General features: G+C 43.1%; 1 protein-coding gene across 10 annotated transcripts in view; it reads left to right on the top strand.

The window, feature by feature from the left end:
- LOC148641991 (calmodulin-binding transcription activator 1-like) overlaps window positions 1-16,715 on the top strand; it is a 442,365-nt gene that overhangs the window by 237,446 nt on the left and 188,204 nt on the right. For all 10 annotated transcript variants that reach the window (XM_088617429.1, XM_088617430.1, XM_088617428.1 and 7 more), the window contains one exon: window positions 8,756-8,891. In XM_088617429.1, the coding sequence (XP_088473555.1) occupies window positions 8,772-8,891 (120 nt within the window). In that variant the 5' untranslated portion in view covers window positions 8,756-8,771. The remainder of the gene's footprint in view (window positions 1-8,755; window positions 8,892-16,715) is intronic.

Genomic DNA, 16,715 nt, shown 5'->3' with positions numbered 1-16,715 from the left:
TGCAACATGTCACCATAATCCACAGACGTAGGAACACATATGCACAGCAGACGCGGCAGCAGAATGTCGAGGGGAGTGAAATTAGTGTAAAGCATCGTGGAGCCAAGCTGTACTATTGAAATTTAAATAGATGGTACAGTACTGTACTGTATGCTAGAGGAATTGGAAAACAGTGTGCAAATAAAAGACGGAGACAGAAAAGACAGCTTTCATGTTGCACGCAAGGTTTAAATGATACCAAATAATTTGCTTCAGGATGTTTCGGACAAGACAGCTGCCTTCTGTGTTCGGGCTCCACTGCTCTGGAACTCACTGCTTCACTGCAGGAAAGCTCTCCTTCTGTGGCTACTTTCACACCCCTGTTTCAGACACACTTTTAAAAGTTTATTTTTGGTTTTCAACTAATTCATTGTGGTGTGTTACTGGATTATATTTTCGTCTTTATTTTCACTTAGATTTTTAGCTTTGATTCCTTTAGTCATAATGAATTACACCTGTTTTATCTCTTTGAACTGCTTTTCAGCTTTGTTTTGCCTGTTAAGCGCTTGGGCCTTGTGCATGAAAGGCTCTTTATAAACAAATAAACAAATTAGTTGTCGCTCAGAAAACTCCATGACACGATAATGTCAGAATAGAAGAATATTTCAAAGTTTCTAACCTGGAAATAGAAGTTCTTTCTACACAGCTGAAGGACCTTTCTCTAAAACACCCTGAAACAAATTATTTTTAATCATTTTAAACCTTAAACACAAAGACATTTTCTTCCTCAGCATATACAGACCTGATACAGACAGACAAATGAAAACGGCTGTCAAATTGAAAAGCCGATGCCTTAAAAAGGAGGCAATGGCATTAAAGTTGAATAAGCACATGCATTTCCATTTAAATAATAAACATGGACACATGCTCATTGCTCAGTTTCAAATAACAGGTCCTTTGTGAGGAGCTTCAGAGAAATTAATTTATTTCCCGCTGAGAGGCTGTGGACCCTTTAAGGTAGAGAAGAAGGTAGAATTAGGCCAAGCTGAAATGAAATGTTCTCTGTGTTAATAACCAGCATGGATGGCGAAATGTGCAATAGGTGAAAATAGGCAGGTTCTTCAAATGAATACACTCACTTTTCCCTCAAAATCTGTGGGCCATTAAAGACTCGAATGAAGCATGTCATTTTCTCCCTTTTACATGACAAACACTAGCTAGTTCAATTTAGGTAGAGTGGATGAGCTGAGGCTTTGAACGGAGCACACGGTATTTACTCATACAGCAGCTTTTCATTCTTGAGTTTCCAGTTGTGGCATTCTGATACACAGTGTCAGGTGCGCAATGCTGCTGTTGTACTGCAGGAGTACTGTAACTTGCTCTAGCGTAGTACTGGACAGTCACCCTTCTGGCTAAACCAGGCATTCCTACCCAATGAATCCCCTTTATACAGTACCTTCTGTCATGACAACAATACAATGACATCCACTGGAAATCACATATCTTAATAGCTTCTTCATGTATCTGTGACCACAGGTGCATGATGGAGTATGTCAGTATGTTACCCTCCTTATTGCATTTCATATTACTCTAGCACATTTCAATACATACAGTAGATAACTAAAGCTTTCATTGTAAAGTATAGTATTTATTTGTCAATAGTATTGTTCATCACCTTTTTAAGGACATACTACTCCATCTTGTCCCGATCGAGATTAAAGATCTTAATTTCCTTAAGGTGGGCCTTGAGGTTCTCATTTACCCTCTGTAACCCCAGACAGCCGTTTTCTGAATCTGTATTTAAAGGAATGGTTTGACAGAGCGACGAGCGACGGGGCGAACGTTCTGGCGTCAGAATAAGAGGATTCACACGTCTCCTTCAAAGACCCCGACTGCAGGTTCTGAAGAAGAGCCCTGTTCCCATTTTGCGATTAGAACAAGCCCTTGACTGCCTGCTGCTAATGAGAGTGCACATAAAAAAGGCAGCCTCTTAGGGGGTTCTCATCCTTAGTGCTCATCCATCATCCCGTTTTAAGCGGTGCAGTCGACTTATTTTCCATCCCAGTTTGAAAATTTAAAAATGGTGGCCAGATTGACAGATCTGTCTGTCAATGAGCTGCACCGCAGGGTGCTGCTTGGAGCAGAGAAACGATCAGCTTAATTGTGGCTGCGAAGCATGAAAGTTACGATGATATCTAGATGTTATTACATTTGATTTGTCTCCCTAAAAGTGCATCTGTTTTTCGAGCCTTCACAAGCATCACGTATGCTGTACAGCACACACCTTTGTGTCCCTCTCGAGCGTACCCTCGTGCACGTGACCAGTGTCAGCAGGGTAGGTGTGTTGTGCGCTGGAGCGCTCGTGAGGGGCTCGGCTCTGCTATCAGGCCCTCATCGCGCGCTCTTGTCAGTCCTTCAATTCCACTCAGCAGGCTGGTGCGCCGGAGATAAGAGGATGGAAGACACCCCCTCCCACCCCCTTTTCTCATCCACTCCCGGGTCTTCTGTGGGCAGGGACGCGGACGCACACAGCTGTAATTTATATTCTTTTTAAATTGTCTTTGGTTTTTCCATCAAGATAAGCCTGTGGAGGAACATCTGTTTTCTGCTGGCAGCTATCGGCAACTGTTTCCAGGCAGTTGCGCGGGCGGGGAGATGGAGAGCGGCGCGTTCTCACCCCGCGCAGGGGGTCAGCGAGAATGCCGCCGCCGCCTGCCGATTTATTACCGTTCAGTCTTCGCTCAGAACGGCCCTGATCCGGGTTCGTCATCACTGAGCAGGCGGGAGGAGACCTGCTCCGACTGAGCCTACAAATGAAAAGCCCCCTTTGTTAAAGTTTGCCATGTCCCTTACAAAAGGAGAAAGCACTTCTTTGGCTGACCTGAGGGGAAAACTGGTAACGCATTTTTCTACATGTAGTGAATCCCTATCTGATGGGCGTTCATAGTTATATTTAAGAGTTGCATTTATATTTTATGCACAAACTACTTTCTGGAAGTATTGACCGTTGTGAACAAGGTGTACATTTATATTTAAACAGCTTTCCAGGCACTTTACTGAGCAGTAGCTTCAGCCAAGACAATGCTGTGCGCATGCTCTACCAGTGTAGTCATCACTGTAGCCATTCCTGACATATACTGGGGGGAGGAAATGTAACAAGACACCAGGACCAAAATGTTTTGAGCATGCAGGGTTCAAAGAAACAAATGAGATGCTAATGAATAATGCAACATAGTTTAACAGTGAAGTGCAGTGAGATCTAAATATACTAAGCTACGCTTCAGGAATGTGCAGCACACGTACATTATTTTGAAGTTTTGTGTTTGATGAATATTTAGAAAGTTCTTCTCCTGTTGATCGTTTCGCCAATAATAACAAATTACTGTGAGACTATTCTATTGGGCATGGTATGATAATAAACAACATCAGTATGTGAGCCCACAGCCTTATATACCAGGTAAATGCACCTGTGTTTCAATACACAGAGCCAAAGCCTGTTAAAATGAACAAAGACAGTCGTGAAACAACACTGAGCACAAAATGGAGCCGACACCAACATCCTTATCTAGTAGCTTGCTCCTTTTTCTTTTCACAAAGTCTTATGCTGATGATCAATCCAGAAGGAAGGTGTATACACTGTAGCACTTGAGTGAAAATCCTGGGAGAAAACTGGGAAGGCTGTAATTTTCAGAATTTTAAGGTGGCGTCCCTTGATTGCTTAGGCTATGCAGTATGTGAAATCTCAAAATAACACACAGAGGTAGACAGAGGAGGAGAAATAAGGGCCGACAGAGGATATATGGCGTTGTGTCATTATTATTTGAAGCATAGAAGCAAAACGTGCATTGTGTGAGAAAAACATGGTGAAAGAAAAATATCTAACCAGGAGTGTGTGAGCTGCCAGATCTTTGCTGACCGACTTGTTTTTCTGATGCATTAGAGTTCACATGTGAGCCGCAGCTTCAGTAGCTGCTGATGGCTCTGATGGGTAATTGATAACAGCAAGCAATCTTTCACCTTTGTGCACTTGGGGACCGATACTCACAGGCTCGTGCCAACAAGCAATTCGGACGAGCCGTGGATGAGTGGGTAAAGATTATGCAGCGCTGCAGGGTTTGTTTATACAGAGGCACGCAGACAGGCAAAAAATATGAGCTGGCCGGCTCCTTAATGCCTCCCAAAAAATCCACTTCGGTTTTGAAATGTGTGCATAGGTTTACTTCAGCATTTGAAAACAAAACAAGGAATTCTTCAAAATAGCTTTACCAAAAAATGGAATAGTTCCATTGATTAACATAGCGCTGAATTCCCAGTAGTTACAGTACATGTGGATTTAGAAATGGGATGAGGAGCCTCCTTGAGCATCTTATTGATCCTGAGGCCCGTACCTGACCATTTCATGAAAAATCTATGCAAGTCAGCATCAAAAAGCAGAGCTCAATAATTTGTTCCCTTCCCTGACATCCCCTAATATAACAATGCACCTCCCGTTATTTATTTTTTAATACCTCAGGTATTAGTAGGCTTAACTTTATCTGTCCCTCTTCAAAAATGGAAAGCTAAGCTGCGATCTCCCGCAAGTCTTCTTTGTTTAAGGCTGAAGTGGTTTAGTCATTGCAATCTGTCAGTGTTTGACAGAGCTGTCAAACTGAATTCCTCCAGGGCCTCTTCTGCTTCTGGCTTTCCTTCAAACTGAGCTCTTAATTACTTAATTGGTCTAATTATTTGATTAGCAGGAAAAAAATGAATATTGTTTTATAGACGTCCAAATACTTTATGGGAAGACCACACCACCTTCAATTTTTTTGTCTCTTTGAAAGCATAAAATTAGGATGTAGTTGTTTCCCAGCTGATCCAAATCTGAGACCACCAGAGTTTCTTTGAACTAAAAGGAGAATCTGCTAAATTAAACCCCACCCCACCCCCTGCCACAAAGACAATTTAATTATCCAAATTGCCAATAGTGTGGCATTATCACGTGTTATGGTCTGTGCTTAACTGTCTGCATCTGGATATCCCACAAAGCTAAGCTAGTAGATATTGATCTGTCTGCTCCAGTTTGTGCTAGGTGTTTAACCCCAGTTGTATTGTCACTCAGATAAGGCCACTTCTGTTCATGTGGAAGGTCTCTTTAGATGAAGCAGTTTGGAGTCATAGGATCTTTAACAAATGGTTCTGGTTAATATCACTAAGTTTCAGAAATAGCACTATTTGCAAATTATGCACTTCTAGGCAACTAGGCCTTTGCTAATGTAAGCTTAAGTGCAAATGATTATAAAATGAGCACAAGTGAGAAGAAAATACTGTTAATGTTGGATTTGGAAGCCTTATTTTATTTTACATAACAGAAAGCTTTTTGCTAGCAAGCTTTGATAACAGGGAGGTTAGCACTTTTTTTTTCTTTGCTGCCAAATATGTATAATTTAGATAAGATTAATTGAATGGCCTAAGTGTGCAGCGCTAGGCGATTTGTACAGAGAACTACATAATCTTTGTTATTCCTTGTGAACAGCTTCTCAGAGTTTTAAATTTATGCTGTAGGCTTGCTTCAGAAATTGTTTTAATGTAATTTTTTTTCTGGGAACAAGATGTCTTGCGTCCAAAAATAGTATGCCTTCAAAAGAAAATCAAAGCAAATATCAATCGCTTCATGTGGATAAACACCTAGGACTTTTTAATAAAAATGGAGAGAACTCTGAATACAGACTCTCACTACAAGAAGCTATCGCAGTGATCGGTTTACACTGAAAAACGCTCTTGGGAGCTTGGTTGATAGACTGAGTATCTGTCTTGGACAGTTGTGGAATGAAGGTTCTTACTGTTTGAACATAAAAACAGACTAGTGTGCTCGCTCCAAGATTAATTAGGAGGGCTAATTGTCACAGTGCTTGGGCCTCACACTGTATTTGAGCTGCATTTGTTTTATGGACAAAAACTTTTTTTTTTCTCTTATCAATTCTGGTATTGTAGGTGATGAATGATGGTGTACTGTCAAAAGGGTATTCTCAAGAATTAAAGAAAAAAAGGTTATGTGGATATGTCCAGCTCTTTAGTAAGTGAAAACAATCTTTTATACTGCAGGTCGTAAAGCGAAAATAAAGCAATAAAGTGAAATCTCTACTGTTTTGTAGAATTTGCAGATCCGTATCAATTACGGTGGCTGTTTTTATAGATGTGTCATGTTTTTAGATCATATACTGTATATATTTTGGACAGTAAAAATAGCTCATTTTGTTTGTTCAGAGAGTCTTATATATCCTAATAAGATGTCAAAATGCTACAGTGTAAACGAAAGCCAGTGAACGTATTCAGGTACAGCATGTGACTTTAAAGCATCCCACTGTAGTACCGGCGCCAGACTTTTAATGAGTTGTATGTCATGGTGGTGAAAGAAACGCGCACCAAGTGATTCCAAGGAGTTCTGCACTGTAAGGCCAGAGCGAGGCTCCCGTTGGAGACGGGAGACGTACCATCGCGTGCCCCCGCGACACACACAGCCTGCCCGGGGCGGGGGGGGGGGGCAATGGGAGCTGCTCGACTTGAGCTCAGCTGTACCGCACATGAGAAAGTACCGCAGGCGCCCTTGCCGTAAGAAAAAACAAGATGAGAAAATAGAAGGCCTGTGAAGAGAGAGACAGGCCGGGCTGTGAATTCCGAGAGAGGAGAAGATACGGCCGGGGTGGGGGAGTGGGCCCTGTGTGCGTCTCCCTGCCGCGCGACGTGCCGCCGACAGCCGGAGAGCGAGCGGGGATGGAGGATGCGGGGATTTTGAGCGGCGTGTCTAATTAAAAGGTGCTGTCAGGGGCCACGGTGCAAGGCTGTTCGGAGCCCCCCCCCCCCTCTTTCCTTACAGCCCCCGAGACTCGTCCCGGGAAATGATTGATGAGCAATCACAAGATAAACAAGAGCCAGGCCCGGGAGCGGGGATGGAGATTGATGTGCCGGGCATTCAAAGTAAAGCAGGAGAAGGGAAAAAAGACCAAAAAAAAACTGTTGTGTTGTGTTGTGGTGGCTACGGTCGGGGGGGGGGGTTGGTGTTTTTAAGGAGTTGTGTGTGAGAGAGAGATACTGAGAGAGAGAAATTGCTGTCATATTTAACCTAGAGCCATGCTTTGTCTCAGCTATTACTTCGTTAACGAGCCTTGACCAGTTCTTGGATGGCTAAACCTTCACCTGCAGTAGCTCTACCATCTCGTGAGCTTCATCTGCCCAGCTCCTAAGAGCCGAAATTTGGGTTTAGTGTTGCACAGCGGCTCTCGTCTGGGACTCCCAGGCTGTGGCAGCTGGAGTAGCCCCTTGGTGCGTGTGTGTGATCGTCTCACATCTGAGGAGCTCAGCTTCAGAAATCCTTAGTCATTAATTGCATGAGTAACTTTCGGACTGCAGGCGTAGCGCTTTGATGTCGCTCAGAAGCTGAGCTCACCCAGGCTTGATTAGGCCTTCAGTTTGGAAGATTTATCTTGAAAGGAATGCCCGCTGTCATGGTCTCAACACTTTTTTGTCGATTGACTAGTTAGAAACTTGGGAAAACCAATAAGACTCCCATTGCATAGCATTTTGATCTAGTTACGTTTTTTTTATGAGCTCTTATACGAACTGTTCTGATGAAGCAAAGAAGCGATGCAGGTTTTATTCTTACATGTCAAATCACTCCAGAATGAAGTAACAAAGCTTGAAATATTTAGTGCCTGATGCTGTCTCCTTTAAAAATCCGCAGCTGCTAAAACCTGAGATGGATCAACGTGCTTTGCAATATAAGTCATATAGTCTCCTCTGCAATCAGTGCAGTAGTTCTGATATTGCCAGGCATTGGTGCCAGGTACTGAAACGTGTTAAAGATTTTCTTAAAAATGACCTAGCATATCAAAAGCTCCATTTGGAAATAGACATTTTTGGTATGACATTTCCATCAGCTAGGGAAGAAAAAATGGGTAGATTTGATTATATCTGACAAAACTTATCAACACATTTCCGCTGAACAAATAAACTGTGAAGCGAGGCAGAGATCACCCACACCAAGCTCTGTCCTCCTGAGTAATTTGTGTGATATTGACTGCAGGTGAGCTATGTGGTTTGAAGAAGTGAATCTGGTCGAAGCCAGAGGTCAGAGGACGCTTGTTGATTTTTTTTTTTCATTTCATTCTTCACTCTTGAGTGAGTTGCAGGTTTGAGGTGAAATAGAGGCTCCATATTGGCAAAAAGTGGCTAAATGAAATTGTGCACCATGCGACAAAATCAAACAAAATAGATCTTAGTGGTGCATTTTGTTGTAACAGTTTGGATGTGAGAGGGGGTCACGTAGGACCTAACTTCCATTTGTCCAGGCTTGATAGCTCTAAAATGTCCTTTTACCTCTTCTATCACTAACAAAGAAGAAACCCTCGCAACTCATTTAGACTCCAGTGTTTTCATTTAACCTTTGATGCTTTGACAGTTCTAGCATTTCTTCTGTGTTTGTGATGGCAACAAAGAGAAGGTAAACTCTTCATTTCCATTTGATGTATTTCTGCTTTTTTGGAGACGTGCATTTCTCTAGGGCATTATGACGAGTGAAAAAGACCGAAAAGCTGCTGTAAATTCTGCAGGGAGTGTGAGGGGCTTGTCACTGCTGGGGGCCTCTCATGGGGCTTGCAATGGAAAAACCCAAAGCCGCCGTCCCTCTCTGCTCGTAGATGTGCAAGACCGTAGAACTGCGGCATGCCTAGGGGTACAACTGTGGTCAGCCAGGGCTCTCTCTCGACGCATGCCTCTGATCTCTTCCTCTGTCCTCTCCCAGGCCACAGAATGGGTCCATGATACTGTACAACAGGAAGAAGGTGAAGTACAGGAAGGATGGCTACTGCTGGAAGAAGCGGAAAGATGGCAAGACGACGCGGGAGGATCACATGAAGCTGAAGGTGCAGGGAGTGGAGGTGAGCAGCAGCACAGGCCTGGGGGCCTGGGGGCCTGGGGGTGTGTCACACTGCTGCACCCCGGCGCAGCGCTGGCAAGGCCTGCTGAAGGCACGCTCGTTTCGCTCACAGTGTAGACAAGGATCGGCCCAGTTTGTCCTGTTGTAGGTTTAAGAAAAGTCTCGTTAAAATGAGCCTGCTTTTGTGGGTGAACCACAATCTGCTTTCTCATCAAGGTGGGTTGGTCCATTATATCAGGCATATTTTAGTAATAAGGTGCGGCTTCACAAATATTACAAAATGCGCACCCAAGGAAGAAAAGAGTGCATCATGTTGTTATCCTACAAAGGAGCCGCTGCAGGGATGAACATTTGTACCTTATGTAAAGCACCGGTCGGTTCCTTTGCCATCGAGAGCGCGCATTAATCTTTTCCTCTGCCGAACGGATGCTCTGCAGTAGGTGTGAGTTGGGTGCATCACAGCTTAGACCAGAAGTTGCTTTAGCCAAAGTTGTGTAGTTGTTCTGTTTTCTTGATCTGTTTCTGCATGAGCACAAAGGAGGAATGACTCTAAGGTGCTTTTTTTTAGAGTGCTACTTTTGTTGGCTTTGCTCTCTAAGCAAAGGCCCCTGGAGAAGAGAAAGGCACTGGGAACCTGTGTCAGACGACGGGAGCAGTGCACACTTCATCCTCTGTCACTTACTGTAACTCCTGTCTGTGCTGATTTCACATCTGTTATTTAGTTAAAGCATTTTCCATTTGGTTTTGTTTTTTTGTTTCTGTAAGGGACATTAGTCTGCAGAATCAGGCTCAGAAACTAGATATCTGTTTCAGAGCAGTGCCATTCTGGATTCCCGAAGAAAAGGTATTTTAATGTCTAATGTGACATATGGTTTATATGATAGCTTTCATTGTGAGAATTATGGATACAGACTCCCAGGCGTGTACCTATCAATCTGACTTGTGTTAGATCTGTTTGAGGAAGGTGTTCTTTTCTGGATGCATTAGAAAATTAAATGATTTAAAGACTGGATTTAGTTATGCATGATGAGTTTTAACTGTGTAGGTCCAAACCTGCTGCAGAAAGGGCCTCATTCCTACAGATATTATATTGAAGGTGACTGTATTCAGTGGCTAAGGGAAACACTAGTCCTGATGAATGAAGCAATTAAATGGTGGAATTAAATCACTGACTGGATGGGAGCCATTTGTCCCTGTAGCTCTTCTTCAGGGCTGGGCTAACCCTGCTCTCTGTGGCACATCCATACTGATTTGGGCAGATGAAATCATGCAGCCGCCTCCTGGACCTTTTATTTGTGCTGTACACTGGAAAGCTTTGCTTCTGGGCTAGATGAAGGTCCAGCACCGTTTTTGCGTGTGCTTGCTTATTAATGCAGAAGCTGAACTAGTTATAATGAGTCAGAGTGGTGAGGCATGGACTCCTGAAAGAGCTCCTCCCGGCCAGTTATCATTGTTACCAGGTGGTGCTGTCTGGAGTGGTTTCTGCGATCTCTGGGCTGTGAGACCCTCCACCCTCTCCAGGCACGGGCTTCTGAGCTGAACAGTCACACTGGAGTCCCCACCTCCTTACCTGTTTGCAGCCACACAAAACCTGGTGCTTTGGCATTCTTCGAAATGTGTTTGCAGATCGCTTCCAAAGACAAAGTGGTAATTGCTATAGTAAGGTGAGGCAGCCATAGAAGTTTAAGAAAAGAAAGTGACAAGAACAGGGGACGTACTGGGGAGACTATGAGGCACCAACACCCTGGTCTTGTGTTGAGGGAAACAGAACAGTGATTGTGGAAGGTCATTTTAGGCAGAGGGAATGGTTTGGGCATTTCACTGTGAAAACCACTGTAAGCCAGTGGTGTCGTAATGAATTGTTTGAAATAGAAGTAGATCGCTGTATAATTGTTATTGCTGCTAGCTTTGAGATCCCTGCATTACTGTACTAGCTCTGAATAATAAGTCTCTGTTCCCTCTCTCCTCTGGATCTCTTTATAGAAACCTAAAGCAAAACAGCCAGCCGGAAATCATTCCTCATCAGTGTTGCCATGCGATACACACTAATTCTTGGGTTAGTCCGCTATGTCTTTACAGCCAGAGCCCTGAGATTGTTACCATGGAGAGGCTGGCCTTGGGGATGAGTGTTTCACGCGGCGCATACAGTAGTTCAGAGGACTCCAGCACGAGTACAGAAACGCCCGATGGGGAGTCGGGGGGTTCAGCATGCAGCGGCTGGCCTGGCGGGTGCGGCTGCCGTGGCTGTCATGTCATGTGTGTGGAGCGCTGGCTCATCAATCCGTGGAAACGGTGGCTTCTTTTTTCCCCACAGTCCACTTGAACGAGCAGTCCTCACCCCCACCACCTGCCCCCTTCCCTCTCCCATCCAAAGCTCCGGTAAACCTTGATCGGTGCAGTAATGCTCCCTGTTCCCTAAAATTGGAACACAAGCCTTGTTACAGCATTAGCGATTAACAGGCCGTGAAATAGCCGGCTGCCTGCCTGACATCTCGCCATCATCGTGGGCAAGTGGGGCAGGCGGGTAGATAAATGAGCCCCCCCCCCGCACATTTAACCAGGGGACACCTGGGAGGGTCACCTGCGTCAGAGCTCCCCCCAGCCTGAGCTGTGTGCTGCTAGTGTGCCGCCCGACTTTCCCAATCATAATAATTGCTTACACTTATACAGCGCTTTTCTGGACACTCCACTCAAAGCGCTTTACAGGTAATGGGGATCCCCTCCACTACCACCAGTGTGCAGCCCCACCTGGATGATGCGACGGCAGCCATAGTGCGCCAGTGCGCTCCCCACACACCTGCTATCAGTGGAGAGGAGAGCAGAGTGATGAAGCCAATTCATAGTTGGGGATTATTAGGAGGCCATGACTGGTAAGGGCCAATGTCCTGACAATCCGGCCACTTGCTAGCTAAGCTGCGGGCTGGGGCTGTGTGTGTGTGTGTATGTGTGTGTGTGTGTGTGTGTGCGTGCGTGTGTGTGGTTGTGCAGCATGCACACCACGACTTTGCAAGGGGAATGGTGTAGGGACAAAATAATAAAATAGCAAAACACATAACCGTTCACAATGGATTTGACAGGACATAAGCTCTCCCTTGGCCTTAATAATAGCCGTAATCATTAAAGATGTGCTATCTGCCAGCCTTTCCATAAAAGGTTGAAAGAATACTGTGCCCTTCTCCCTGCAGCTCAATTTGTGCTGAAGATTTGGTTTGTTTTTTTTTGTAAACCTTTTTTTGTTGTTGTTGTTGTTGCTGGAATATTTAGCAGTGGATGGTATATAACAAAATTGAACACATGATGCTTCTATCAAATGGAATTTTAACAAAAGTGTTAATAGAAAATTAGGAGGAGGGGTGGGTCTCGCACACTTGCGCTCGCCTGAGTATATACGTCTCGCACCCGGGACTTCCCATAGTGCATCTCTCCTTTACCCCTCTCACCTCTCTTCTCCGCCACTACAACGGCTCCCGGGATCAGTATTCGCAATACAGAGGGGGGGTCTGGGTAACTTCACCCTACGCCAGCTATACTCTGCATAACCCGTCTCTCCGCAATTATAAGGATCTAACCAAATTACTGAAGCTCCAGTTAGAATACTATGTACTGTATTCTGCACTTCCAAAAACACAGTAAAAGGATCCTCAGATTAAGGTCTGATGAAATTGTAAAGTAGGTTAAAGAACTACTGTTTATCTCCTCATGCTTTATGTTTTCACTTACAAAAACCTTGGTAAAAAAACACATTAAATACATACAGTAGGAATTATACACTAAATATATGAGGAATTCCTCATACTGTATACAGTATTTGCTCCTCATACTGTATATACAAATTCCTCATATATTTGTACCTCTTGTGTAGCTCTAGAACAATAAGAGGTACTGTAGAAGTGTAGAAGGATTGATTGAACTTTATAATATTCCATAAGGAATGTCTTCCCAAGTTGTATAGGCAGCAGGAGTGGGGAGCAGAAACGGAATCTTGCTTTAGGCATTCAGAAAATTCCAGGACACTGCTCTGTAGCTGGGGGCTCCTCTTGCTCCTGGTGATCCTTCCGTTGTGTTTTGGGCAGAAGCAGCATCCATGGAGCAACGGAAGCCATTAGTGAAATCAAGGGGAAAGCGGGGTGGTTTAAACCCGAGCTTCAAAAGTTCTAGCCGCTCAGAGGTCGGCACGGGGCTGGTCTTCCTCTCCGGGCTGGTCTGGGATCTGCATCACGTTTCCCAGAGTGCCGTTAATTGGGTTTTAATGCGTGTTTTGTTTTTGCACTTCCACCCCCCTCCCATTCCATCTTTATTACTAAACTTTAATAAACTCCCTAAACACGTATTGATTTCTGTTAAGTGAAGATGGCAGAGCCTGCGAGATATTTCATTACGGGAGATAATTATACAGATTGAAATAAGCTTTCTTATTTAGAGTTTTTTTTTGCCCTCCCTGTGCTGAAGCTTGCTTTTGGTTTGTGATTTTTTTTTCTCAATAATTAGGCATCCTTCCACAGTTTTAACATTTTATTTCATTTGGAATCTGCCTAATGTGTTATTTCAGGAGTTCAGCTGTGCACTGAAAGAACTTAATGGAGCGTGTAAAAATGTGCTGCCATTCTTTCTCAATGATAATAATGAAGACAGATGTTGAAACGTTTAGTCATAGTAAAGCAACAATAGTCATGGCCATTGATGGGAATCTGTGATAGGCGTTGTCTGTTGATGAATCAGTTCAAAATTAGATTGTAGTGCAACACCAAAGATAATAATTTGTGATTTGTGAACTGAAGAACACTGTAGTTCTTCAGTTAAAAAAGTGAAGCTTTTAAGTGATAGAAAAATATTTACATTATTGTAATATATGTTCAGACGTAAATAATACTTGCTTTACTAATAATAAGTATGGTGATGATGATGATGATACTGTTTAAGAGTTGTTTTCAATAATTCAACGCATTGTTTAATAGCACATACATAATTAATGAAAGACAAATAAATATAAATAGAAAAAAAACAGACAGCAAATTGACCTACTGTAGTAATCAAGAGTATATACTGTATTAAAAGCTTTAGTGAAATAGGTCTGTAAGCAAGTTTTAAAAATGTAGACAGTCATAGAGTATCCATCTAATGGATATGGGCAGACGCCATACAGCACTCTGTCATCCACTGTGTGGAGCCTGGTCTTCAGCAGAGTGAGAAGACACTGTCCCCACTGTGTGGAGCCTGGTCTTCAGCAGAGTGAGAAGATACAGTCCCCACTGTGTGGAGCCTGGTCTTCAGCAGAGTGAGAAGACACTGTCCCCACTGTGTGGAGCCTGGTCTTTAGCAGAGTGAGAAGACACTGTCCCCACTGTGTGGAGCCTGGTCTTCAGCAGAGTGAGAAGACCTGAGCCAGCAGATCTCTGATTAAGAGCCGGACTATACAGTACTCGTATCTCAACTAAAGGCTTGTATCAATATCTCGGCGTTGAACAGTAGAGAAAGGGTCTTACCTGAGAACTGTAATGCAAAAGTAAGAAAGATGCACTTGTGACATCACAGGGTCAGAAGTAACATCAATGTTGCTAACAGGGGTTTTCATTTCATGGTGATCAACAGTGACGCAAAGTTGATGTTGGGAGGCTATGAATATATCCTCAATCTTGCTAGAATTTTGCTTCAAGTTCTGTTACGTCTATATTAATACCATCCACCAGCAAAGTGCAGAAATGGCAGCAGTTGTTTCTTTTTGGGTTAGGTTGTAAATCTCAGTACCATCGACATAACAGTATAGCCCAAAATGTAAATATTAAATAGTAAAGATCCAAGCACACAACCCTGTGCAACACTCTGAATAGATGGGACCATATCAGATATTGAGCCAAAATCGTCTCACCTGCTTGGGCAGAGCAGTGTTGTGCTAATAATAATCGTCATAACAGTTTCACTAAAATAATTAGTTGAATTAAAAAAAAGAGTGCCAGTGCCTTTGTCTGCAGACACTTGCTCTGGAATCGCACAGTACTCCTACTCAATGTGTGTTAGTGACCACAGGACAGGCAATGAGATAGTACTGTAAGTGATGTGGAAATGACCTGAACTACTCTGGATGCCCTCATGGCAATCAGTTGCTCTTTAATGGTCCTGTAAAACTGAAATGAAGTTGCTGGTATGAAACCAAGTTTAGAAAAGTTTAGGCTCTGAATCCAAACTGTCTTTTTCTTTGCTTTAGAGTCATAAATCCTCTGCTCTCATGTGGTTTATGAAGACTGTAATTCAATTAGCTTCCTCCTTTTCTATTTTTCTTTGGAGGCTGCAGACTAGAACTTTTTATTTTCATTTGGTGCACACAACCTTTTGAATTACCTACATATGGAACAGGAGAGGAGATAAGAGACTCGTATTTGCGCTTTTTTCAACAGATCTCCCCCCCCTAAACCTTGCAAAAGGCATTCGCTCGTCTGTCTGAGCGGGAAAGAAACCTCCCCAATGTGCAGTATGCCATATCACTGTGAGCCAAAGATAAAGACTGGGCCTGGTATTAGAACAGAGTATCTCTTGAGAAACCTCCATGTGAGAATTTCCATCTTGGAAAGTAGAGGTATTATTATTGTTATTATTATTAATATTATTATTATTACTTTTATTTTTATTATTGCATTCTCCCCCAAAATCGGTGCAGATTGGCTCACCAGGTGCAAGGTGGAGAAATCGAAGAAGTATTCAATTATTATGTAAATCAGGGAATATCTGTTGCTTCGACACGTGCTGGAGTTCCTTTACCATCTCTTTGTAATGCCAGGCATGCCCCTGCGCTGATGAAAGATAGCTCGGCTGACTCGCTGCTGCGGATTCCTTCAAAAACACAATGAGATTCAGAGCTGCTCTGCCCCTGTCTCTCCCTCTGTTGTTCTTTCTCTCTCTCCTTTTTCTCACACCCTTCGTGGTTTTATCTCCTTCTCACTCATTTTGGTCTCTCGCCCCCTCCTCCCTCTTCAACAGCTGTTAAAGACTGTAAATAAGCACAAAAGCACTCTGTGCAGCAGAGTTGCTCTGTAAGAGGTCTCCCTTATTAGTTTATGTGTACGTACTGTACTTGCAGGTCTACTGGACTCCTCTAAAATAAAAATATAGTCTACTCTCATGTGCAGTCTTTGAGTTCCCCATTACCCACTGTCCTGGTTTTTTTACTTTGGATATGATTCATAATTGTCCTGTAATTTTGCATAATCTGCTATCCTTTGCCTAGTTCAGCACTAATTAAGCTGTCTGTGTCTTTTGCTGAGATACAGATATCTGTTGCTTTGTGGAAGTATGAACATTTAAGGTGTACAGTGAAAACTACAAAAACATTTTCAGTATTATACAACCTTTGAAAAGACAGAGAAGGCACATGCAGAAGCTTCACTGATGAACGTATTCAACTCAAAGTTAATTCTGTGTTATAATTCCTTGAATTTACTATGTCAGGTCTTATCATTAGGCATTCTTTTTCCGAGATGCAGGAGAACAAGTGAATCAGAAGAGACTTTAAAAAATCACATAAGACACAGGACTGCTTGATCAAACTCCAGGGGAAAAAAACTTGAGTGTCTTCAAGATGCATCCCTAACAATCCCATTACTGAATAGCACATTCTTCAACAACAATTAATAAGAAGTGAATCTCTTCAGCCTCAAGAAGACTTAAAAGGCTTGGGAGACATCTAGTTGCAGTCTGTTCAAATGGATAAAAAAGCACTTTGGATGAAAACCTAGGTTATTGAAAGACAGATGCATTCTGATAATCCTGACGGGAAGTAAAACTTTTCTCTCTGATTGAAGATCTTGGTTACCACCATTTCATCTTCAGCAGC

Source organism: Lepisosteus platostomus, chromosome 23 (assembly GCF_059453375.1).
Source record: "Lepisosteus platostomus isolate fLepPlt1 chromosome 23, fLepPlt1.hap1, whole genome shotgun sequence".
In the NCBI taxonomy this organism is placed as follows: domain Eukaryota; kingdom Metazoa; phylum Chordata; class Actinopteri; order Semionotiformes; family Lepisosteidae; genus Lepisosteus; species Lepisosteus platostomus.
Note: the sequence above shows the minus strand (reverse complement) of the source record. Positions and strands in the feature narration are given on the sequence as shown.